Source organism: Branchiostoma lanceolatum, chromosome 4, assembly GCF_035083965.1.
Source record: "Branchiostoma lanceolatum isolate klBraLanc5 chromosome 4, klBraLanc5.hap2, whole genome shotgun sequence".
NCBI lineage: Eukaryota > Metazoa > Chordata > Leptocardii > Amphioxiformes > Branchiostomatidae > Branchiostoma > Branchiostoma lanceolatum.
The window spans coordinates 25,939,598-25,965,802 of NC_089725.1; the positions used below are offsets into that span (position 1 = coordinate 25,939,598).

General features: G+C 44.5%; 2 protein-coding genes across 2 annotated transcripts; both read right to left on the bottom strand.

Moving 5' to 3' along the window:
• Positions 1-1,762: 1,762 nt before the first annotated feature.
• Positions 1,763-4,849, bottom strand: LOC136433687 (G-protein coupled receptor 84-like). Its single transcript, XM_066426123.1, has 2 exons — positions 4,005-4,849; positions 1,763-2,971 (listed from the first exon to the last, which is right to left on the bottom strand). Exons 1-2 carry the CDS (start codon positions 4,313-4,315, stop codon positions 1,810-1,812), a joined length of 1,473 nt encoding a protein of 490 aa, XP_066282220.1. The 5' UTR covers positions 4,316-4,849; the 3' UTR covers positions 1,763-1,809.
• Positions 4,850-11,897: 7,048 nt separating this feature from the next.
• Positions 11,898-26,025, bottom strand: LOC136433688 (calpain-9-like). The gene is made up of 20 exons (XM_066426124.1): positions 25,522-26,025; positions 24,468-24,534; positions 23,593-23,731; positions 23,147-23,263; positions 22,734-22,905; positions 22,268-22,351; positions 21,879-21,982; positions 21,619-21,696; positions 21,088-21,245; positions 20,524-20,681; positions 19,796-20,004; positions 19,619-19,661; positions 19,310-19,384; positions 18,949-19,006; positions 18,455-18,513; positions 18,022-18,090; positions 17,181-17,259; positions 14,629-14,745; positions 13,519-13,577; positions 11,898-12,527 (listed from the first exon to the last, which is right to left on the bottom strand). The coding sequence occupies exons 1-20, from the start codon at positions 25,690-25,692 to the stop codon at positions 12,501-12,503; spliced, it is 2,043 nt and encodes a 680-aa protein (XP_066282221.1). The 5' UTR covers positions 25,693-26,025; the 3' UTR covers positions 11,898-12,500.
• Positions 26,026-26,205: the final 180 nt, after the last annotated feature.

Consider the following 26,205-nt stretch of genomic DNA (forward strand, 5'->3'; position numbering starts at 1 on the left):
ACGTAAGAATTCAGCCATTCGTTACTGATGTACAGATTTACATGCAAGCTCAGCCACCTGTTAAATTACATTGGGTAGAAGCTTTAATGAATCAAATGTCCCTTTCATTTTGCTGGCCTTGTTGGAGATAATGTTTTTTACGTGCACAGGTTTATTTGTCCTTGTGGCCATTCTCTCAATGCAAGTTTCTACACAATTTATAGTACATATGTCACTCTTTCAATAAGCTTACTACACATTTGACAAGTCGTTCACAGACACCACCAAAACTCTAACACAGACGTCGATGAAGGTCAGACATCCAGGTAGTAAGATAAGCCAAAAATAGTTACTCAAGCAACTGGATAACATTTTATCCAGTTGCTTGAGTAAATATTTTTGGCTTTAATATCTAACACAGATGTTTACAAACCAGAAGATATTACACATGAATTGAATGGAGGATTGACTGCTGAAGACTCAAAAACACCCTACAACCCAGCAGTCATGATTGCAGCACTAGTCGCACAAGTGGAGACACCATCTGTATCTTAACAGCAGTTAAGGGCAGTCCCTGAATGACCCAGATACATCTTGATAGTGTTGGTATATGTACTCAACGGGGGCTGACATGAATCAATGATGATGTGCTGTTTAGAGGTAACGGCTGTGTTTCCCCGTACACAAATTAGTCCCCAGATACCAATATAGGAAGGGGGAGGTTGAGACTGATTACATCTAGGCGTGGGCTTAGGTCAGCAAAGCTGTTGCATGACCTCTGACCCCTAGTGGCGGGAGATGTGTCAGCTGTTCTTGAACCTAACAATGAAGCAGCGGTGATGTTAAACGGTGCTGCAATTTTAAACATTTCATAGTACACAAGGCACAGTACACACTCTCTGTACAAAACTGGCACATTACAACGACCCCTTTTCGGGAAAGAGGCCAATACATTTCATTTGTGCATACGTTATAAATAGACTATAATTGAATAGTTACATTCTGTACAGACCAATCATTTCGAAGGTCCCTGGTATAAAATGGGAGATATGACGTAGCAATGATGCTGTCAACGGTTTCCATAGCAACGAAGGAATTACGCTAAGTGCATGTACGCGTAGGCCCTTAAGTTACCCCTTCATTGCGTGTTACGATTTTCGTTATCTGGTAAATCGCCCTCAAGTCGGTATTTTACTCTTTTGGCCGGTCAAGAGTTTCTAGGCAATGGGAATGTTTGGGCAGTATAATTGGGTGGTCAAGTAACGTGAACTAGATGGGTGTTGCTATGCCGCGGGTTGAAAGTTGCTTTGCCAGACGAACGTTGTTAAAAACCACTGACATGTTCTGTATACACGTACATTGTCCAGAGTTGGAGCCTGTGCCAGCTGTGGTGGGTTTCTACAGGGCTGCCAGCAACATCGGCCGTTTCCCATGTTAGTTTATTATCATGAGAATTGAACAGTCGTAGACAATAAAGTTGTTAACTTTAAGTAAATTGAACGTCTACAAACGTGGGCAGATAACGTGTACCGGTAGTCAAGTCACAACTGCATGCGAAAAGGTGGGATATGAGTACTCTCCAAGCAGAGGTTGGTGGGAAAGATTATGACCTTCTTATCATATGCCCTGTTTTCTGTCTGAGGTGCGGACAGAAAACGGAGCATATGATAAGAAGGTCGCGACCTCGACTTGGAGAGTAGGGTACGAGGAGTGCAGACGACTTTATCAGCTGTACACACCTGAATGAACGGACAATAAGTGTGGATTAGGGAGGCAAGTTACAACTGTATGGTATAATGTCGTTTATCCCTTACTTGTAGGAACTTTATCCTAGAAGTCCTGCCCTGTTACTGTTTTCCTCAGAACGTCTCTACACTTCCCGAGCATGACGAACAGGCCGTTTCTCAGCTGCTTGTTCATCAGGGAGTAAATGATGGGGTTGGTGCAGGCGTTCAACCACGCCACCATGGCGCACAGTTTGTACAGCCAGACCTCCCCGGAGTTCGCCTTGTCCACGATGCTCAGCACCATGTAGGGCAGAAAGCACACGGAGAAAGCCACGAACACGGCGAACGTCATCTTCGCCAGCCGGACGTTTCTGCTGACTCTGTTCTGGGCTCTGATCCTTCGCGCCGAGCTGTCTGGGTCTGTGCGCTCGTTGCTCTGCGTGTTCTCTGCCAGATCGTCCCCGACGCTGTCAAGATTACTTGTGTGGTCTGTCTCTGAGAAGTAAGTCCGCGCACGGCCCAACCGTGAGGGCGAAACTTCTCGGACGCTGGAATGGTCTACGACTAAACTGTGCCTCCTGGGAGACCGTCCATGCAGCGAACCCTTTTTCTTCTTCGCCGTCAAATTCGGTATCGTTATCAAACTACTGGTTCTTGCTCCTATGTTTTTCTTCTCTTTAGGGGAGTGATCGTTATCTAACTCGGGATTTGAGTTGCTGTTCCTGTCAGTCTGTTTCTGTTTGGATGAAGGTGATGAACCTGTGCATCTCTTCATGCCTCCGGTGGAGTCGCTTCCCGCCACTGTAAACACGTCATCCATCTCCAGATCTACGGAGATTTTCACATCGGACGGTTTCTTGCCGTTCGCCTTGACGGTGGTTGTGCCTTCACTTAAACTATTTAGTTCAGACGCTTCCGAGAACGCGTTGCTGTTCTTTTGGCCCCTTTTCGGCGCCCTCTTCTTCTTGTTGAACTTGTTGGCGCTGGTGCGCACTGTTCTGAGAATGCACGCGTAGGAGAAACACATGACTATAGTCGGGACAATGCAATAAACGGAAAACAGCGCCGTCGTGAACGACGCGCTGACCTCACGGTCGAAGCTACAGGTGGAGACTTTCTCGAAGAACGTGAAGCGGCCCCAGACGCCGATAGCCGGGGGGAGGAGGGAGAGAGCCGGGAGCAGCCAGGACACTCCGATCATGACAGCCGCACCGGTCCTGTTGTAAATGGATCTGTACTTACTCGGATGAACGATCAGGAAGTACCTGTTGACACAAAGGGTGTGAAGTAAAGGTTAGGTTCTTTGTAAAAGTGCAAACAACACAGAGGCCATACAAACACGTACAATCCCCGCGGTTGTTTAATTGGTTGGTCCCTTTCAGCTGTCGTATTTCTCGAAGATAAAGGCTGTAATAGGAGACTTCGCAAAGACATTTACACACGCCATAGGTTGGTACATAAGATTTCTAAAAGGGTTGACTACAAAGCCTCTCTCGTTTCTGAGCTAGGTGTGTTTGTTTCAAACCGGATTACTCATTTATCCCCTTACACTGTGATTGAACATAACAGACTGATCCTGAAAAGTCGAAAGATAGAAGCATGCAACAAATCCAAAGCTTCAGAAGCCAGTTATTGCGTATACTGGGCAACCCACATATAATGCCATGTTTACTGCACCTCGCAGAATTATCTGGACGTCAACACTCGCATAAGTGAAATTGCCGGCGGTACGGAGGGATTCTGATATCGTGCCACAGTTATGATTAGTCTCTGTCATGTCAGGATGTCTGCGAATTTTCATTGCTGTATTGTGACGTCAAGAAAAAAGCTGCAAGGTTTCCTGACAATCTGTAAATTTGTCTGTAGTGAGGAATACATTGCTTTAAGGCGAACAGGGGTTGCTGTAGTTCAATGCCTGTATGGTTTGATACACAATATTGCCACCTATATGATCTTTTCTCAGTTTGACAGGCGTTGGAAATTGGTTATTTTTGGTTCTTAATGAAGCATTTCAGCTGTAAATATTGCATTGAACTGTAGGATTAAAATTTGCTCAACGAAATGATTTTTCAGAGTAAATATCTCAAAATATCCCTGAGCTATTATAGCTAACTCCACTGTTTTGATAAAACAGGACGTGTAATTCGTTGTCACCGCTGCTGTTGTCCGATCACGCCAGATGGCCTACATCAAAACACACTCAAACACATCAAGGGGGACTAAGGGCTCAACACACTCTGTAGTAACGGAGGGGGCAATAACGGCAACAGGACAGTTCACAAGACGTGGAATGCGCACCTGTTTAATGCCACGGCACACAGGGTCAGCTCCGACACGCCGAACAGTAGGAAGAGCACGTAGCCAAAGACGCTGCAGAACACGGGCCCGAACTCCCACCGGCCCGAGATGTAGGAGTGGACGGTGATGGGTTGCAGCACGGCCGAGTACAACAGGTCCGCTACGCTCAGGTTGACGATAAAGGCGGTGGACACCGTCAGGAGTTTCCTGTTGGACGTGATGGTTGCTATCGTGGCGATGTTCCCCACCGTCCCCAACACCGTCACCAGGATGCCTAGAGCCACGCCAACGAACTCGATAGGCTGGTTCATGGTCGCTGTTAAAGCAATCCACTGCTCCTCTCTGGTGCAGTACACACGCGTATAAGAACCCGACACGGGGATGTACGCTAGTGGTGCGTCATTAGCAAGCTTCCCGTCGTTCTGCGTACGCCGGATGGCCTTTTGTTCAGCAGGGCAGAATGCATCACCGGCATGATTATATTCAACAGGCAGGCAACTGCGGGCCTCGCACGCGCACGTTTTCGCGCCAGTGACAGGCAGCTGAGCTGGTTTGCCAGTCTTTCATGCATCACATGACGTCGTAAGTTAAAGACGTCGCCGGTTGGCAGCCCTAGGGAGAGAGCGAGCGAGTCGGCGGCGTTCTGAGTCAGGCAGGGCTTTTCGCGTGGCAAGTACAGGACGGGAGACAAAAAGCAGAAACCAAGTATGACATAACACCAGTAACTGAACCGTAATTCCCACAGTACTTAGAGCGTAGACTAGAGTTTCATGGACCGCAGGACCGTGCCCTACCAGTGGTATCAGGTTTGACTCTCTCAGACTGCGTCACCGCACTGTACTGCAGTCGTGAATCACTCCCATTTTGTCACGTCACTCGCGTGCTGCTTGTTATATTAATCGAGGTCATTCACTCCTGATTCCATGTATTCCAAGCGTTGCGCGCGGCTCAGAGGTTTGTCGGACAGACATTTCTAGCATGCCGGAGCGGGACGACCAGATTGTCTCCACCTCCCAGAGGAAACGACCGTCCCGCAGAACTCCAAGTAAGGGCGGTGTCCTCCGGCTCCGACAGTAGATGTGATCTGACCGCTTGAAGCACTTTCTCGTCGCTAATCCTCACAGATGGATCGGACCTGTCTGTCCGTCAAAATAGCCCTCTACGGTCTTCTACGTTTTTTACCTGGCTACGTTTTTACCAAGGTGGGCAGGGCAATGGGTCTATTGCATCCCTGGAAAATCACCCACCGATTGCCAGAATTGGCTTTCCGATTGGTTGATCTCCACGACGGCATCAGTAATGTCTATTGATGTCAAATCGTTGGTACATGTATGTGCAAAATGATCAGGTCTATTTACAACTTTCCACGCTGAGTGATGACTCTAATACTTGCTCTAAAAATGAAGATGGCGGTTGTTCCAATAACTCAATGCGTGAATTGAATGAGTAGAATTCGTCCCGAATGGTGAGGATTACGGGATCAGGGGAGTGCGACCCCGCTGACAACTGAAATGATGCATCAAATCCTTGATTAAACGATAACCTACTGGCCTGACGACAGCGGGCGAGTCTGGCCGATTCATCATCAGAGGTCGTTCGGTCTTTCATTCAAACTGTTACACTGCCTAGTGGCAAATAGCGCAGTAAGTTTCCTTGCTGTTTCAGTGACAGGGTATATCTTTTGGGGTTGCTAGCCCTTCCCCTTTAACGTCCTCGAGGCACCGCCTCGAACACGGGATCCCCATTTTACGTCTCTTCCTAAAGATGGGTACAGCCCCAACCGAGATGTCCTGCCCAGGATTGAACCAGGGTCTCCCATGCAGTTAGCAACTGATTGTAACCAGGAGCTCAACTGTGAGGCTGCTACTAGTTGAGACAGAGGGACATCCCATCATCAGAGTTTGGGGAATCAAAATACCCGAGCATGATGGACCTCGCTATACACTGTGCTAGTGTATTACTGAACTTTCAAACGTTCTGTCCGAAAGATGTATCCGGACGTACGTTCTGAAACTGGGTAATCGATAGATACCTGGCGAGGTTTTCTTTAGTCAAGCTGACTTCCTTCATCCCCTAGGAATGTGATGTTTGTCAAATACTGTATAGTGCATGTATATGTATATGACTGGTTTATATGACTGGTTATCTTCCTCTCACACTTAAAGGGAGTGACAAGATAAAGTGCCCGGTATACCTGTCAACAGCTGCACGCACACTTTTTGAATCGCATTCTAATTGAGAGAACACAGAAGTCAGAGAAGAGGAGGTGCTCGATCAGCGTACACCCGACATAACGCTGACTTCCCCACAAGCGTCAGAACGCGTATGTCTAGTCACCAAGCAGATGTTTGAGAGGAAGATCGTGACATTTTCTGACTGCTGGGCCTCCCTGATAGCAGTGCTGTGGCCTTGTGGGTAGCTGACACTGATTTAGGAAAGACCGGCAGTCAGAAAACGTTGCAATATTGCATCCAAACATCTGCTTGGAGATTCCGGAACGTCCTCGATAGAAAGGATTTGTGTTGGGCTGTTATCTAGGTCTCCGTCGATATCGGCCTGTCCCGTTTAGCAGCATTTAAGGATAGCTTGGTGCATCTGGAAAAGCTCTCTGTCCCACAGACAGTACTGAGACTAACCATGTGTGTATATGTGTGTGAGTTGGAGGTCGGGTTGATGATAGGTCCATTGTCATGACTTTTCTAGTAGTAGATCTATTCGTATCTACTTCGTAATCATCCATATCTACAGCACGATGACAGCTATCTTCTATGTGGCTGTCGGGTACACTGTTGACAACCACGCTATGGCAGCTTATTGAGTTCAACGGATATGTTATAAACTTTGTGAACAGAGTTACTGAAGGGATTTCTATTTCAAGCTCAGAGGAGCGATGATCCATCCACTTTCCTGCTCTGTTGAAGGGATTAGTAGGCACCAGGCATGCAGTCGAGCCCTTTACAGCCCCAGTCACACAGCACGAAAATAAACCGACCAACGAGTCTATCTGCGAGCTCTAAATGACATTTTCGGCAGTAATACGTATGGTGTTCTCTCGATCATCGCGCGGTTTTTAGGGATAGGCCAATGTTTGAAGGTCACCGAGCCCAGTTAGATATGGTAGGGTAGATTTTAAGGCGTAAAACACGCGCGACCCACAGTCGGTTTTAAATTCAGACGACCTTCTGGCGATCAACAAATACGGCCGAAGCTCGTGGACTGTGTGACAGGGGCTTAATGATGGTCATCTTCGATGCAACACTTCTGGAATACAGATTATCTATCACGCGTGGTTACTATTTTGAGGATAAGCTGTGTTTCATCTGCTTGAATCCGGAAACCATATCTCTAAATATCCGGTTTCATGCTGATAAAGTTGGAATTAAGTTGATTCAATCGGCTTAAATCCATAACCCAATTCGCCATGTATCAAGGGCGTATGATAAAGGAGTGGGCCTAATCTCTCCACAGTCTGCTGAACGGTTCGCTTCATTTACACGGCATGAGGCAAACCAAGCAAGAACTGTCACGCCCACTCCATTGGAAACTGCAGTCGTTAAGATTCATACTAGGACTAGATTATGGGATCATTTTTCTATAAAATTGTTTCAAGAACTACCTAAACTAAGTGTTGGAGGTGCATTCGCCTCTTTGACGGGCTTTGTTTGGTTAAGTCTGTAGATGGCAGAAAAAGTGAAAAAAAAGTCCCAGCTCAACCATCACACCACATCTGTAAATAGAAAATAAACCTGTCACTAGTTCAGAGATAAAAATAGATATGTAGCGATCTATGACTATGTAAAATTTCATATTCCTACAATAACCAGAAGTGGGTCCCGCCAAATCCTTGTTGAATAGCCCTCGTGTGTCGTCGCTCTTACGTCACCGCTCTCATCTCTCATCTGGATCGTGTGTAAAATCCTCTGAAAAATCTCTTCATGTCGGATTTCCCAAACCTAATCCGCCGTGTAAGTCCGCGCAGACCAGCTCTCCTTTCCCTGGAGAGTTAGGATTAACCTGGTATCGCCAGGGGTGGGCGTGGTCACCTGTCGTCATGGCGACCGTGCACCTGTGTAATGTTAGAAATCGCTTTGGACTTTGGAACCAATGATTGAAATAGCAAATTGCAAATCTGTGCTATTTGTTAAGTACAATTCTGTACCCTAAAATAACACAAATATAGGCTACTAATCCTCATAATGCATACCACTTGAAGTGTACAAGCCAAGGTATGCTGTACCTGTGTAGAGCTAGAGAGGCTCATACACGCGTACACATGATGGTAAAACCAAACTCCAGTTTTAAAGTATGTACCTCAGATTACATTTCGTTAGATTCGTTAGATTATGTCAGCACAGACAAAATTCTTGTCGTGCGGTATACCTCACGCAAATCCTTTCCACGAGAAACTGGTAATGTCGTAAAAAGCTGTGGCGTGTTATATGCTGTTGTTGAATACAATGGGCCACGTAACGTTTGCCTGAAATAAAACCGGAAGAAGTATGAAAAATACTTAGAAAACATATTTCTGGTTTATTTCTTTTCATCAGTTTCAACAAGTTACATTTCAGGAGAGCAAGATGTATGTGGTACAGTCTCCTTTACGAGACATGTTCCACATTTAAGGAATAGTGTTATTAAACACAATAACTCTTTACAAAGCCAGGCTAATTAGCGCGCTACCTGGAACCAAGCAAATCACCTAGTTAACCTTCAGTTGACCTCCTTTGACGTATAAGGTCATTAAGACTGACCCGGCCCTCCCCTGTTGCACGTTATACAACACGTGTAATGGCTCTCCTACCACAATAATTGTTCAAATTACAGTAATCACCTATCCCAACATCGTGACCCGGCTGATCTCCAAGCGCTATGACGTCATTACCGGATGAGGTAGCCGAGGGCGAGGAAGTGATCTCGTTCCCAGCGGGGAAACCGAACCTCCCGCTGGCCTCCATCCGATTCCGATCCTCGAAGCTTATCCTGCTAATCTTTTCTCACGTTTCAGGCTGTTTGAAATAGAAGACTATCAATTTTCCTATTATCTGAGGGAAAGACATTCGAAAGGCTTCCGAAGGTAAACTCACTCTATCACTCATGGAGACTGTAATTAGCAGGAACCTGGTAACAAAACCGCCACACCGAAAATATGAGACAGTGATTCTCTTCTGCAGCACTGCCGAAGTAACTTTACTACGATGACCAACCGTATACGGGTTACAAAGTGAGCGTGTAATTAAGGCGAGGGAAATGTGATGTATGGTGGGACCGTAGCTTGGTTATCCATCCTACTCTAGCTCCGGTTCGATTTATAATATTTGATCGAAATCGACCAGAGAAACGGACTGGGGCTGGAATAGAATGGACTCCCAGCTGATCGGAACGCACTAGTGGATGATGCGATTTGAGATCATTTTTCTATCGTAAGATGAAGATGCTGGCGCTTCTATTGGGAGATGACTATTGGGAGATGACTTTATGTTCCCCTTCAATACATTTGTAAATGTGCTGTTCTCGTTATGTGCAGTTTATAGGGGAGTTTTGACGTGTGTTAAAGTCATTTTCTTGAAGGAGTATGAAACTCATAGCAAGTGCGTTTCTTGCGCCCTTGCCGTGACGTAATACCAACGTCATCAGCGCAGTAAAACCGGACTGATGTCACACTTTGCCGTTGAGAAGACTCAGTTCCACCCACGAATCAGAAGATGGACTGGCGTCTTAGTAGACCGCAGTGAGCCCTGTCTGGCCATTGGTACTTCAAAGGGCAAGATTTTGGTGCATTGCCGACATTAACACCCACTACGGCTCTCCTCTGACATCAGACTGCTCCGTAATGTATCTTCAATGTCAACCGATCTCCTACACAACCGGGAAGTGACGATTTTTCATGACAAAATTCTACGTCAGTTCTTCAAGCTGAAAAGGCCAAGTGAATGGAACTTGTTAGCTCATCAATGCTATTATACTTGCGCACCTTAAAAAGTTTTAAGTCCTTCCCACACAAGATTCCCTTGGTCTTCCCAACTTTTGTGCAATCACTACAGCATGGAGCTAGTCCACTGGTAGTGGTGTGTGTTCAACAACCATACTTATTCCCAAATACCGAGTCCTAAACAGAGAAAACAGTAAGCACCATGCTAAGTCTTTTGGTAGGACTTGGCCAGGGATCAAACTCACGGCCTACCGAATGCAAGGCGAACGCTTTACTCACTCGGCCATCGGCATTGCACCGGTAATTGCGCACCTGGTGCTCCGCAATCATCGCGGTTGCCAGATGGGCGCCGTTCCTCATATCTCGACCTTTCCGGGAGGCATTGGCGGAGCGCGGCCAGAAGTCAACATCTGACGCAGGCACCGCAAAGTGGTAGTTGACCTTCTCTTTCCTCACTGATCTTTCTCGTCTGTGAGATGAACCCCAACCCGCCTTTGGTCAGAGAAAGTAGGTCATAAATACATAGTGTAACACTCGGCTGGAGTTGATTAGAGGTTGCATGGAAATTACTGGTTTGTCTTGATGCAGGAATTCAGCATGGTTTGACACAGAAATAGAAATCCAGGTAGAAAGTATTTCAGGTAGAAGTCACAACAGCACGATTATAGTTGAGGGCAAAAGTAGCAGCAGCAGAGACGAGATTGAACTGAAGAATAAAAGTAATATTTGGGACGCTCGATTATTGTCATTCGGTGCTACCGTGTATCCCCACAAGGGTGCAGGCTTTCTCTGACGCACCATTAAAGAAGAGATGATTACTGCCCATCAAGTCATCATAGTTGGATGAACCTAGAAACCTTTACAAACGTACCTGTAGCCCCTCTGATGCAAACGGCACTCTCATGCGTAAGAAGTAGAGAAACAACCCACTTAAGATTCTGTAGCAAGCCTAAGTGCCCATTTGCAACTGTGCTGTTTACGGGAGTCTTTTGATCTTACAGTCGTGAAGTCATGGATTTGAACTTACAGAGTTGCTCTCCGAAGGGCACTTAAAGCTTCAAGTAGGATAAATCAAGGATTCTGTGGCTCACGAAACAGCCTTGAACTTGAATGTCGTGGGACCCTTAGACCCTTAGACTCACCAATATTTTGCAGAGCTTTTTATGGGTCTGCATTCTTTGCGAAGGAAGAAAGTTGAACTTGTTTGCAGTTAGAAATATCATATCGACATCACAGATCGGTGTGCTTTATAGTTTTTTTGTGTTGCTGCTGACATTTCTGGTTGGAAGATAGTATTCCCAACTTTTTACAGTTAGCTAGGAATACTATAAATAACAGTACAGCACGGTGTAAGTCATAGACATAGTTTTCTACCTGTTTTCTAAAAGTCATACATTACTAGCAGACGCCAACATGCTTACTCAAAATGGTAAAAAGGACAAAGGTACAGAATTGCACTTACTGTCTCTTCGCCAGTAACAGGCGCTTGCACAGAAAAGCGCCAAGTTTATTTTCCCTATAGGGTTGTAAACTATTAATGCATATAATGGGACACTGCAATCACTTTATGGACCCAAAACTTCAAAGACGTCACAATAAAAGGCGGCAAAGTTGGGAAACTGCCAAAGCTGACAATTCCCTCCCTCCTTTGTGGTTACCGCCTTGCACTGAGTTTGATGATTGGGTAGATCTTTGATAGTCTTATCTCGGGAAAGCAGATTGCAGGAGGGCGTTCAGTCTAATGGGATTTTACGAGGATATTCTAACTGAGACAATTCGGTTTGAAGAGCCACCGGGGAAGCTATTAGCTTAAGTGCTGTCTCTTTGTTTGTATCTGATTTCTATAAAACTGTTAATTTAAATCTCCGTCCTATCACTTATGGCCCAAAGTGGAGTAGGTAGCCTGCAAAAATGGTAGTGGGCAAAAAGAAGTAACAAATCAAGACAAAGGAAAAATACATGGCTACGTAATGATGGATCGTATAATTTCAAGAGAGGTGAACAAGATTACAGCAGACGACTTCTACTTAATGTAATAACCCTACGTACACATTCACAGTACAACAAGTGGGTGGCTCATACTTATTACTAGAGTTAATGCACAGACCCAAATTCTATATTATACAGAAACGGCCGATGAAATAAACGCATGTAGCAAAACGAACGTTGCGTATCATCTCAAGAAAACGGGTCTACTCATGTCTTAGAATTAAGCTCTTTACAATACAAATGGAGGCTTAATTAAATCAAAATTTGTACATTAGGCCAGATTATGTTCAACTTAAGACCTACAGCGCATTTTCCGGTTGACAACTTTCCGAATTCAATCTTATGCTCGCTAATAACAGCAATTAGGTCTTGCATGATTGTTCCAGAAGATAATGGTTGCCAAGATGTCGACCTCAATCTTCCGCTCTCTAATAACAGCAATTAGTTCTCAAATAGTTGTTTCAGAAGATTTGACAGGAGCAGGAAACTGTGAAAGTGCCCTCCAGTAGGCGCTCTTGAGCTGTGGATGGCGCCATCCGTGTATCACCGCCTGTTCAGCACCAAGGTCAGGCCATAGACTAGGCGTACAGACACAAGTGCAGCAGCTGAAAGTACACAATGGGGTGAAACGGTCAATTCAACGTCCTCACACTCGTCTGCATCCTGAAATGAGAACAAATCCGGCTAGTGAGCCAAGTGCTCTGCAGTACTTGATGTACTGAATGACGAATCACCTGCTGAGTGATAATTCATTTCCGTTCTTTAGCAATGTCGACGATTCAGCATGTAAGTAAATTGAACTTCATATACGTTTGATCTGAGCATTGGACATGCAGAATTAGCCGCTCTATCTAGTTTTTCCGAAATTCACATTTACCTGGTGCAATCCTAATGCTTAAGGGTCAGGGGCTATGGTAGCAGCCCGTGATTTATGCATTCAATATTTTCACCACCTCCTTTGTTGCTTGGGCCGCTTTTGCACTGACGTCATCTACTGCGACAGCCCTGTCGTGTGCGATACGAATTATAGAAAAAAATATTTTTTTCTTCTTTCGTCTGTAGTGGCTATTTCAGAGATGTGTAAAGTCTAACCCATTTGTGAAGCTGTCTCGAGAGTGACGAATATTTCTTAGAGTAGTTAACCTCGATCCTGCACCCCCGGCCACTGTTGCAGTACCACTATGTTGATCCCAACTACTGCACTTTGCAGCCGTTTTCGCACACATCAAGTACATGGTTGTAAGGGCCGTTATCTGTACCAAGCTATAACAGTTGCACGTGCCATTACCTTAACACTGCGGTAATGTTACCCCGTTGGAATCGGTTATTCCAAAATCACATTCACCTCACGTCGTCGTTCTCTGCAGGTCGTGCAAACTAACTGTGCCAACACAAGTGTAAAGTCCTATAGAGCGTTTTGAGCCAGCACTAACACTTCGGATGTTCTGACTTTTATCACTGCAGGAATAATTTGCTCTTGGCAACTGGAAGGAAACGGCACAAAAGTCTTTTCAGTCCAAAGGGGACCTCCCTGACCTGCTTGGCTTTGTAGTGTTTGTGTTTGGAGGCGCCCCTAATGTACTTAACGCAATTTACCTGGCGCAGATCCATCTTGGCGCTGTCCTCCAGGGGCTCTTGGTGCCGCCGGTATGTCGCTGAAATGGGAAGAAAGGCATGTTCACTCAGCACGGGGACATTAACGCGGTAAGAAAGGCATGTTCACTCAGCACTGGGACATTAGCGACATCGTACGACCGAAAGTCATGTCAAACAAATGTGCTGAACAGGCGACTTTAATCTTGTGCGTCGGCATTCTAAGTACTGCGAACTGCCAGAATTTATATGTATCAGCAGAGTTATCTTCACACCAGTCTCTTCGCTCCCTAATGCTACGGTCCCATTTCCAATCCGGGACCCGGTCGGGCTGTTTGCGAAAATGAAAATTAAAAAAGGCAAATCAAGGAAACACACAATATATGGTTAGGAGTATCTTTTTACGTTTTGTGTTTTGTTGTCTTCTATATCATATTTTTCGTTCCCACAAGCTGCCCGGCCGGGCCCCGGAGTGGTAAATGGGACCGACGCATTGCCGGGAATAGTGTATTTCACGTTGCTTAACCTCGGCAATATGTGTCCACTCTTTCTTACTACATTAGAATTGTAGATTTATGGCCGCAATGTTTTAGTTTTCAGCTCGTGCTCACTTCTCTACATACGTTTTATATCACTCCAAAATGTCTCAAGCTGTAGACATGGAAGACGCCTTTAACAAACACTCAGGGACACAATGTCATATAAGTGTCAACTTTGGGAGAACCTTTCTTAACCTCAATCTGCTTGTTGCGAAGATTCATCCATACCAGATTGAAGGTGAACACGGGTTAAACTAATCATGTCTTTATGTAAAAATCAATATGAGAGGTCTATAGGAAAACACACGCGTTCTCTACAACACTTAACAGACGGTGCGTAAAATATAGCTCTGCCAATGTGCTAGAAGCTAGGCAACGTGATGGTTTTCCTTCATTTTCTTTGCCAGTGAATCTATGATCACCCACAGAGAAACAATCTGCAGTGATAATCACAGTATGTGCTACAAAGGGAGGCTGCCGAATCACAATGGTCCGGGATAGTGAAAAACTTATTTCAAATTCACTTTTTCTCTGAAAGAAACTTATTTTTTTCTGCCGTTGGCTATACACCTACCCAGACTGCTCTTGAGACGACAAGCACAGAGAACGAAGCTTTCAAACGACAGGTTGTGGTGCTCGTCAGCAAACATCAGGTACAGGCACGTCAGGGTGGTGGAGTCGGGAAGAAAACCTAGCAGTGACGTAGAGATTAGTAGCGATCTTTTACATCATCCAACATTTTTCTGAGAACACCCCCCCCCCCCTGGCCTGGGATCCTGCCTTATCAGCGTTGGTCCGCTCCCAACGTCGCTACAGGCCCCTGCGAACAGTAGTAACGACGTTGGGAGCGGACCAAAGCTAACAAGGCTGGATTCCAGGCTACCTTACCAACGAAACAAAGTCTTTTCTGTACCCTGGGTTGTGATTTTGTGAGCCTTTATTCCTTTCATGTACGCACATTGTGTAGGTCTTGCTCTTCGGAAATAATTTGTTCCATCCTTGTTGTGGATGAAACTTCCCGGTAAAAGTTACAATTTCTTATAAGACTGCATTAGGTATTCTTCGACCGCGTGATTGACGTAGCTATGACGTCATGGCGACAGGTGCGATTGGATCCTCTGCGTGATAAATGATTGTGCGGACTCCCAGCGGCGTTCAGCGGCGGAGCGTGCCGGGAGGACATCGCTGCGAGCGGTTAGTTTCGCTACGGGAGGCAGCTTTTATATAACTTTTCATTATCGGGACACGTCACGTCCATTCGGAACAACAGTACACCTTCTGTTCACAACGGGAGGTGGCTTCTATACGTATAACTTTCAATTATTGGGACTAAAACATGTCATTTCGTCAGACATACACACGTTAGGTTCGCTACGGGAAGCAACTTTTATATAATTTTTGATTATTAGTACACCTGTTCAAAGTGAGGTATAGCTTCTGTATGTATAACTTTCAATTATCAGGACTAAGACATGTCATTTCGTCATAAAGACACACGTTACTTAGGTTCGCTACGGGAGGCAGCTTCTTATATAACGTTAACTTTTAATCATTAGGACTAAGATACTTCCTTCTGGAAGAAAAGCACACGTAAGTATCGCTATAGGAGGCAGTTACTTATGTAAGTCTTAACCTTCAGCACACTGAAGTAGCCGTTTGGCACCCGATTCCTTTTGGCTTACAAAGTTAGGCAGCGGTTTGAATACTAGGACCAAGACACGGCCCTTCGGTACGAAAACACACGGTAGGTTCGTTGTGGGCGGTAGCTTCCTACGAGTAAAACTATCAATTATTAGGGCTACCGATACAAAAACACACGATAAGCTAACAATGGGAGGTGGCTTCTTATGCAACTTCCAATTGCTAGTAATTAGGCATGTCCTTTCAGTACTTTAGTTTCGCTACGGGGGGTGGCATCTTATATAACTTGTAATGATCAGGACTAAGAGTGGTAAGACACGTCATTACGGTATGTGTAAAGTGTAAACCCTACTTTCATAGTCGTACCTAATATTCAAAGTTAAATCAAACGCTTTCTCCCGTGCCAAAGACAGTTTATGTAAGAGAGTTCTAACCAGGTCAGAGCACCGCAAGGAAAATCTCCGCGTCAAATAGTCTAGGTCGACGATAACACATGGGTGGGCTCTACTACGAGTCCTACGATAGCCCGAAAGCATAAGAAGGACAGTAACACTAATGGAAATAGGTGCTGATAAGTGCCGCGGCCATTTTTATGCCAGGTGATATTCTGCGCCATTATCTGCAAAATTGGTCACTCTAGCTATCTAAGGACGTCCGTTACATCAGTCAGGGATGTATATTCGTGACATAAATCGGTGCTGAACAATCGTACAAACCATAGGCCTGAGGCTCGTCTTTCTAGGAAAGCTAAACAGTTCCGCGGAAATGGCCCGCCGTCGACCTAGACAATTTGACGCGGGAGATTTCCTTGTGGTGCGCTAACCCGGTTATCGCTCTCTTACATAAACTGGCCTCGGAGTGCGTGGGATATAAAAAGCTCACCTATGCCCTACATCGAGTGGTAGACTTAAAGTGTCCGTACTGGGTTTTGCTAACTTCATTTTCCAAAGTACTTTTTGCCCAAACGTCGGACGTAAGATATGAAGATCTCTTCCCAATTTTAATCATGAGTCCATGAAAACAACACCTGACCACTTTGGTATATTGCATGGTTGAGTAACGTGAAACGTGAATCGTGTAACGTTATGCTTCGCCGGTCTTTGGGGGACTGTCAGACCATACCAGGATCGCTCTAACGTTTTTCAGTAATATTTTGAAATAAAAGGTACTGGGACGTAGCTACAATGTGGGCACTCTGTACTTGCAGATGACTCTTATTTCCTTCCATCCCGATAACTCGTTTTCCCGATAAGTGCTTTGTTTTCATTTTTCGTCTGTAAGACGAGATGCCTGAACATATCAGACAGAAGGTAACACGTACCCAGATGGCCAGATCCCTCGCAAGTCATACATTTGTAAGAGAAGTATGAATTCATCGGAAGTTAGCTCCGCATGCCACAAAACCGAATCTATTACAACTGTGCACCAGAAAACCCGAATCGATTTCAAGATAGAGAAGAGAATAGAATGAGAATAAACGCTCACCTATGTCCTGTAGCGCCATGCCCAGGTACATGGCGGGAAACGTGTCAGACCTCGCCCGGTCATACTTGTTGAATATGTGCTGTAGGATGGAAAATTGCATCATGTCACAGCAATGAACACTCATAACGGTGTTCCTTCGAAATCTTTCCATTAGCGTCTCATCACTGTCAATGTCCAAAGCTACGAATAATGTCTTTCCATTATGTATGTTTGGAAAAAGGATTGGTGGAACGATGCTTGCTTCATTTGCTTTGGTTTGGGCGAGACATAACATTTAACTTAGGCCCGTGTCACACATCAGGACATTGCTCATAACTACTCATCAACCAAGGTTGGCGCTTGGTGGAATCCATCCTATTCTAGCCGTTTGCTTCTCTAAGAAGAATATGACTTTTCCGAGTTTGATGATGATTTGTCCAAATTCATATTCGGTTGACGCAGACGACTTTTATATTATAATAGATTATTGCAAGTTCTTGCCCGTAGGCTAATTGCAAGTACATGTAACATGAAAAGGACGGACAGAAAATATATAACAATACAGCATGTGACTTTTCTAGTCTAAAAACAAGTAGGCAACCTCGCCCTCCAACTCCCCATCACATATGACCTTCCTCGCGTATCACGACTAGCTCCAAACCATTGTCAGCTGCAGACGATCGTGAGGTTATAGTCAGCTGTGTGTGACAGGGGCTAACTTGCGTCTCTCAGAGCCGGTACGGAATATGTCGCAACCGTTGCTGACGTGAGAATGGGAATATGTCGAAACTGTTGTTGACGTGAGAATGCACTTTATGTTTTATGTTTCTGTAATGTTCCCACCCCCGCACGCCCCACTCACCTTCCACAACAGCGTGTCCAGTAGCATGGATCTGAACTCCTCGTACGACATCGTGCCTCTGTGGTCGGCCTGACGTACATTAAGGGCTTTTAAAGAATCACAGTAGCTCGTGAAGATGCACTGAACTTCGACAGTCAAAATGTTCAAGTCAGTAAATGAAGCTCTAGACTTGTAACGTTTTTTGTGTGTGACCCAAATTTTTTTTCTAGCAGCTGGTCTCTTCTTACAATGTAATCAAACTATTTCTAACGTGTTTGGATTAAGACGAACACACGCTAGTCACGCAAGACGTATGTGCCTTTTTTGTGTGTCTAAGACATTTCAGAATAGTGATTCAACAAAAGTGACTTAAGGTAATGTAAGTTGGATTTGAACACTAAAACGGTGATATTAGGCTGTGTTTGTGAGAGGGAACATTTGTTGAAAAGGATACATCTCTCAAGGCTACTATATTCCTGCAGGCTTTAAGTGTGAAATGTCTTTGGTTCATATCTGGAAAGAGAACAACCGAAATTTTTAGTCAACAGTTGAATAGTAAAGGGTCTGCCCTACTCTAATCTCATTCATACATTTCATGACTGATGCAATTACACCCGGTCGTTATAGCAGAGAGATAAATAAAGCATTTCTATTTCAGTCTTAGGAGGAAAATATTGTATTACTACTTAAAATGTAACAATCCTTGCTGCTAGTGGAGATAAAGCGCTGACAAAAGAACCTGCTTTATTTCTAGGTTGTTTAGCAGCGCTCCCTGCGACAGTCTATATATATGCAGCTTGTTCTACATTACGGGACACAAAACCCCCCAACTTTCTGAATAAAAACACATTAATTTTTTCCCTTTAATACGGGACAACTATGAAAAATGTTTTTTTCCCAAAAAAATAGAACCGTATCTCCGCATTTTTGGTGCCCATACAGCCTTACCTTTGTTTCCAACAATGTTTAAGAGCTCCACAAGTTGGTAAGGAGTCACTTCCATTGCCTGTGATAAAGAACGAAACTCAATATATTCTGTGGTACCTCATTCATTAAAGACTCGTATGAGAGTCAAACACACTGATAGGTGACTCATGATCATGGTACATGATGAGGAGTTGTCATGTAAAAAATGGACAACCTGAAATTGTCCTCAATATATATTTGTGGTATGGCTAATCTAGACTAAAAGATAACTCAAAACGGTCAATGATTCAGGATTATCATATAAGTTAGTCTTCAGATAATAACAGACTGTAATATCTTATTCAAATTTTGCACATTTCCCTCCCATCACGAAAGAACATACCTCGCCTGAAACGTTGTGGAAATATTGCCGGAAAACCTCCTCCTGGCCTCGCAACGTCTCAGGGTCTAGTGGTATCTGTAGGAAGGTATGAAGACAGAGGTGTTAACAACGTCATGGACCGTGAAGCCTGTGTTGTTGGCTCGGAAAGTAAGTCATCGCCAGCCATCCAATGGCAATTTTACTGCTACGTATGCGTAAGGCTTTTTACAGTAGTGTTAAGTGGAACAAATGATTTATAGACGTCTTATAGACGTTTTATTGCTGGGACGAGGTGATTATCGTTACGCTTGACTGGAAGAGTTGACGTACCTGCACCTGGACTGTCATCTCTCGTGGTTTGTCTAGAACGTCTCTGAAAAATTGAGAACAAACATCAACTGAGTATTTTACACCGTTGATCGTGTAGTATGAAATCGTTTTGTTCAGTTCAAAAAGACGTTCAAAGATATTGATGTGTGGATTTTAGATGTAATTACTCCCGCCTACCTCAACACTACGTTGCTCCCGCTGCAGACCCTGAGAGTGAAGAGCCCGTCCTCGTGGGGATCGTATGTGGACGGGACGACGATGTACTCGGCGGCAGGCAGCCGGACCCGCCGGGCGACCTGCCGCAGGCTGCCGTACTCCGCCGACCGGGCCACCGACGCGTGGGACGAGAAGAAGTCGGGGCCCAGAGGCAGGCGCGCACCTTTGGGCTGTTGGTTCAAACCATTCTATCTTAGCTTTTTTTCTATGTATCCTTTGTCCTTGACATGCTGTGGTATTGCAGTTTGGATTGCAGATAGTTTCTAATTCTGACGTCAGTACAAAGTGGCATAGGTTTGAAATAGCATTGAAATTTGGAACTGAAGGGACGTTTTTGCCACAAAAGGCGCAAAGACAAATCTTGCGGATTTTTATGTTGACAAAGATGTGAAGAAGACAGGAATAAGCCAAATGTAGACACCTGGCTGACCGCTGTTGTATGCATGGCATCTCTGTCTGTAATAGTCACGTAACTATCGCTGATTTTAACTTCTCTAGATTAGCGTTTTCATCTCATATTTTACAGGTTCAGAGAAGAAACACATTGACCAGCTTCGTTCTCTAAATACTTTCTATGCCGTGCCGTGGTGAACAAGAACTTGTGTCCATCTAGGTGTAGTCTCAAAGCTTGAGTATGACATTCAAAGCTTTCTTAGAATTCTGTATTTTCCAAAAAAACGTATACGTACATTATAGACGGCAAATCCTATCGTCCTCAGCGGCTTCCCCCTTCTCTGTCTCTGGTGGAGAGATATGACGCAGCTACATCCGGGTTCTTCTCCCGGGTTGGCGTCCTTGTCGTTCTCCACTAGATGTAACCGGAACTGCGGGTTGATCCAGAACGTGTCTACAGCACCATGGAAGGATGGGAGGAGGTTAGGGCATTATTCTGGCGAAGGTATGAACACAAACGCAACTGAAGTCGGTCTACGATATTTGCCATTGGTATACATGATCTCTACGAAAAAGACAGTTGAATTCCAAACTCCCTGAAGTGAAACTTTCTCTGACTGAATGTGGACGTAGATATCAAGATAACACTTCCTGACTTTATAGACAAAAAATTCAAATCAGCCTAAATATCGGCTATCAAAGATGAAACCCTTGTAATTAGTATGTTTCTGTGAATGTGGAAAAAATACTTGAATGGAGGCGAATGGACAGTGTAATGTAACTGTCGTTTTCCGACCTCGATAGTTCCTTACGATGGTTTATGATAACTTGAAACTACTGTGTAAGGCCATAAACCCCACCTTTGACTTGTGAGCACCCTCCCGCGGACAGTCCCGCCGTCCACTGCCCATGCGCGTCCGCCATGACCCATCTCTTGCGCTGATCTCTGATGACCTCAGGGGGCACGTGACAGATCTCGACGTACGTGAACTGCTTCACGAAGTCATCAAGAGCCATCCTTGTGAGAAAGGGGTGGTACTAAGTTGGAGGGTTTGATAACTAATTCACGATATAAAATTACAAAACTAGCTTAGATTTCAGCACCACGGACAGAGATTCAAATGTCTCATTCTCAGGCACCATGTACTCTTTATTTAACGCGTAAAAAGATGTGAATACTGATCATCATGATATGTTGTATAAAAACAGAACCTTTTGGAGGCTTGCCTATATCTTAAGCTACTGCAAAGCAATTACATCAAAACCTTACCGAGTTTGATAATATTTCATTCAGGTGTTACAATATAGTCCGACATTACCAAACTAGCTTAAACTTTCTACTGACAGACGAAGTAGTTTTCGCGCTATGAGGTGGTTTATGCGACACTTACCAAACTTCCCCTGAACTGTCAAACGTCAGGCCCATCATCTCCCGCTGTTCGTTGGATATGCTCTTCCATTCTATGGATCTGGAGAACAGAAAAAATAAAACAATTTATAGGGTCGTCAAAACATGTGTTGACTGATGTCATGAATACTTGTCACAGAGCATTGCCATGTTTATACAGCATTACCATACATTACCATCTTCACCACTAAATTCGTTCTTGCCGAATATTCGAATAACGTTTGTACAGATCTGAATCCTTACTCTTCACTCCAGGGCCCTTTCCAATCGACGTTCTCTCCGTGCGGACTGCGCAGTCGCAGTAAGGGAATCTCTCTGTCGTCACCCCTTGGTGTCCTGACTCTGACCTGTAGGGCGCATGTCATGACGTCACTTTGGACTTAACAACTTTTCGACAAGAAGTGGTGTTCTTCGCAAACAACAAAAAATATTGACAAGGTCTTGGCGACGCTTGCATTTGTTAGAAGCACTTTACAAACTAAAGCGGACACTATTGACAACCATACTGCACAAATGTTGTGAAATATCTCATTGCACCGCAAACACAGATTAAGGATTCAACCACATAATTTTCTGATCATTTTGTTTTCCTCTGGTTTATATTCACATACATTGGACAACATAGTTCATACCTTGGCCAGTGCAGATATAGCGTAGGCCTGCTCAGCATACAGGCCGCTGGCCGTCAGTTTTCGTTGGGGTGGCTTTTCTGGAGACTGAACAAATGAAAAACAGGAGGTCGCGTCAGTTGAAGGGAACCAACGGATTAAACAGAAGTTGGATCAAAGATTTCAGCACCAAGGACAGAGACTCAAATGTCCCATTCCCAGGCGCCATGTACTCTTTACAAAAATACAAATTAATTTATTAGGTTGCCAAAGCATTTTCGACTCACTACAATACATTTGTTGAATTGTTACTTTTCATTTCGTAGAGTACTAGTCATCAGTTTTCCCGTGATGTTTCTTGCCTCTAATTTTATCAATGAACACGCAAATTTGTCTCTGCCCCTGCGTTATTTTAGCATGAAATATATCATAATTACATAATATTAGGATTCGTGTTTGTATCAGCCTACAAAACACAAATGAAGCTCACCAAAATGTAACAACTCAGCAGAGAATAACGTTCGAACGCTTTCTGAATGAGACTGAAGAAATGGCCAGGAAGTTTTTCCTTGAGATGATAGACCTCGGAGATTCCCCCTGTCCAGTCTTCAACGGCGTCTGTTGTTGACAAGTCTCTCAACGCCGCATAGCTGCCAAGAAGCCTAGAAACGAGAAACATGTTAATAACATTACATTCCCATGCTCTTTATCTATTGTCTGTTAATTCACCCTACATGTACTTTGTCATGTAATCAAACTTTGTCAGTCTGAGTATATATCATCAAAATCTAGACCCTTAAAAACTCGACGCATTTCGACATGATGACAGTATTCAAGAGAGTGATGGACATTTCTTGTCGGTGACAAAAGTGCTGTTTCCGTCCAAATTCTCGTACAACGTACTTTGCGTATGCCTTTTCCAGTAGCGACGCCCAGAAATGCCGCTTGGACACTGAGTGTGCGAACACGAGCTTTCCGTCTATGGTGGGAAGTCGGTCGTCCACGGCTACTTCTGTCCACCTGGAAAAAAAGGAATTTTTCTTTTTATGTTTAAGGATTTCTTCGTGATTACTAATGAGAACTTTTTATGTTGTCCAGACTCCAGGAGTACATGTGCTTTCTTACTACTCTCCAAGTAGAGGTTAGGCTCTGGCTTGTTTTTAACGTTTTTTAGGAGTTTTTATCGAGCTTTCTATTTTGTCATCTTTTGTTTTAATCTACCAGATGAAAACGCCTAAAAGTCGTCCAAACCAAGCCGAAGCTTAACCTCTGTTTGGAGAGCACTTTCTTACCCTTTTGACACTGTGATGCTTTATTTTTCTTGCGATGTGAATCACACATCTACTTACCCATCAGGTCCCCACAGTCGGAAACTGAAGAGACCGCAGTAGCCCTCAGAGAACCCCTGCAGTTCCGGCTGGACCGCATGGCGGAACAACTTGGTGTTCTGACATATAGACGACATGCTGGCGACTATCCGCGCGCTTCCTGTCAGGATGGCGATGAAATACAGATTTCACATTTAATATTTCATACACTATTGAATAGAGTCCTTAACCTCCAGATGGCATCAAACCATGCCAGTTTTCCATTGTCCTTTTCATAATTCAAAAAGTGATGAAGATTAGACATCCAGTTTTAACATTACGTTACACAAATGAAGACTCATTTTCAGTCACTGATAAAAGATCGTGGGTGCTACCCAAAACTTCTGACTCTTAACAGAATTCCAGTTGCTTGATTTATTTTGCATTGCGTAGTTGAATTTTCCACTGCTTTCAAAGAAGAAGTTAAACCCCGCATTAGTATCGTAGATATAGAAACCTATCGTAGACTAGCAACGTAGTTTAATCTTCGTCATATGTATCACATGTATGCTTTATGTTTCACTTAATGTTCGTACACCGTCAATAATTGTTGTAAACTCGCAATTAGCCTACAGGCATGAATTTGCAATAAACTTATCATCAAGGATGTTCCTGTCAGGTTTATTGTAAGGTAGTTGTCATCCCTAATATGTCTTAATTGTGATTGGTTCTTCATTAAATAAGAAACAAGTAACTGCATACATATGCCTGACATCACTGTGCAAACTCGTGGTGACTTTTACGAGCACTATTCCATTGGGTGTCGGCGCAATGACCTAGGGCGTGAGTGAGGATCCTAACTTATTTCATCGAGTGTTTCCGAGAATACCGTGGGACCCACAGACTGAACTTCTCACCTAGTTCTCCTGGCTCGACGTCAAACGGATCCGTACAGCTGCCCAGCTGTGGGCTGGTCGTCAGTTCCTACAGGGGAATAAAGGGGTCTTTATAATATACCTTAAATCATTTAATTTACCAAATCAGAACAAACATACATAAGTTACATACAAGCGGCACCGAAAAAGTGACGTTCTTGGCGAAGGTAATAATTCTGTGGAATTAGATGTCCAAGGGAAGGGCCACTTTATTACATCAAATGTGCTTTTAGACTTGGACGATAACCCCGCAATCTCTCTTCACTATAGCCCAAGCCAAGGAAGTGAAAGTTTTAACGGTTGTTTTGCCTGAACAACTGCCTTAATGCTCCTTGTAGACGCATTTCCGGGTCAAGGCTCGGTAAGGTAATCTTGGTATTTCACCTGAATGCCGCTGAGCCCTGTTCTAGTCTACAACAAACTTTGTCAAGTCTTTTTTGGTTCAATGGAGTAACTTTGTACCACCGCATCCAGGTCAACATATCATACTACATGTACTACCGATGTTAACGGAGTGGTAATTCAGTTGAAATGGTTGACATAATTGACGCAGGCGACTGCAGTGTGAATGTCGGCCCCACCCATACCTGCCCGGCCCTTGGACAAGCAGACACAGTCAGAGCTCCGTGTTCTGTATCCAGGGCGGGTTTGTCGGACAAGGTTTCCGCTTTGTGGGACAAGACGATTATGTGTGAACAAACGTGGTGTAAACATAGGGGCACGTCAGCGTATAAACGATCTTGAACAATTGGCTGGCACTGGGCCGTAACACGGGGTAACGAAAACACGGCTACCGAAATGGCGTACCCAGTAAGGCACATAACCGGGGAATCTAGATATGAGGTTGGGTATCATCGCCAACATGAATTCTATTGCTGTTGCTGGTAAACTTTCATGACAATTGTTTTGGGTTTTACCTGCGAAATGAACAAACGCCCATGTGATGCATACGATGACCTTTTACGGGTTAAGTATTCCCAATGGAATCTAACTGAGCGAATAAAGACCGGCATCTAGCGCCTTTACGTAACGTTACCTTGGGTCGCCTCCAGAAGACCTGTCTGTCGGCAAGTCTCGGGTCCCCGCGGGGTGATATGGAGCGATCCGACGCCGGGAACTCGTCATCTTTGAACAGCACACCGTCCCTGAAGCACCTCTCCCTCAGCGCCTCCACGTTTACACCCACCTGTTGTCTTCTGGCGGCCATTTCAGTCTCAACTATCCCCCCACTTGAACCTACCGTTGTGGAATGTTTCTAAAACACCGGCGGGAAAACCACTAGCCTTAAGAATACTCTGAGAGTGAAGACATGGCTGCGAGCGGCCCTCTCTGTCCCGAAGAATGACGAGAAATATTTAGCCGGTGTTGTTGGTGAAAGCTTCCACCGGGGCGTGACACACGGGTATTAATGACAAGGTGGGCAGGTCCAGTTTCATCCCGCCACTCAGCCGGAATGGCGAATGAATGGAGTCATTGCCACGGGACCCAATAATCATGGAGGTGTACATTAGCTAATTGTGCGCCCGCTTAGTAGTTGGCGCGTCATACAGGTAATGACAAGAGTTATATAGAAGCCCGCCACATCTACGTCTTGTAAGTATAAAGGCTTAAGAAATAATCCACACACAAAGGTGCTTGCGTTTCCAAGAGGGCTACTCTTGTCTGAGGGTCCACCCCTTGACAAAACACCGCGCTTGTGCCAATTTAAGAAAATAAACGA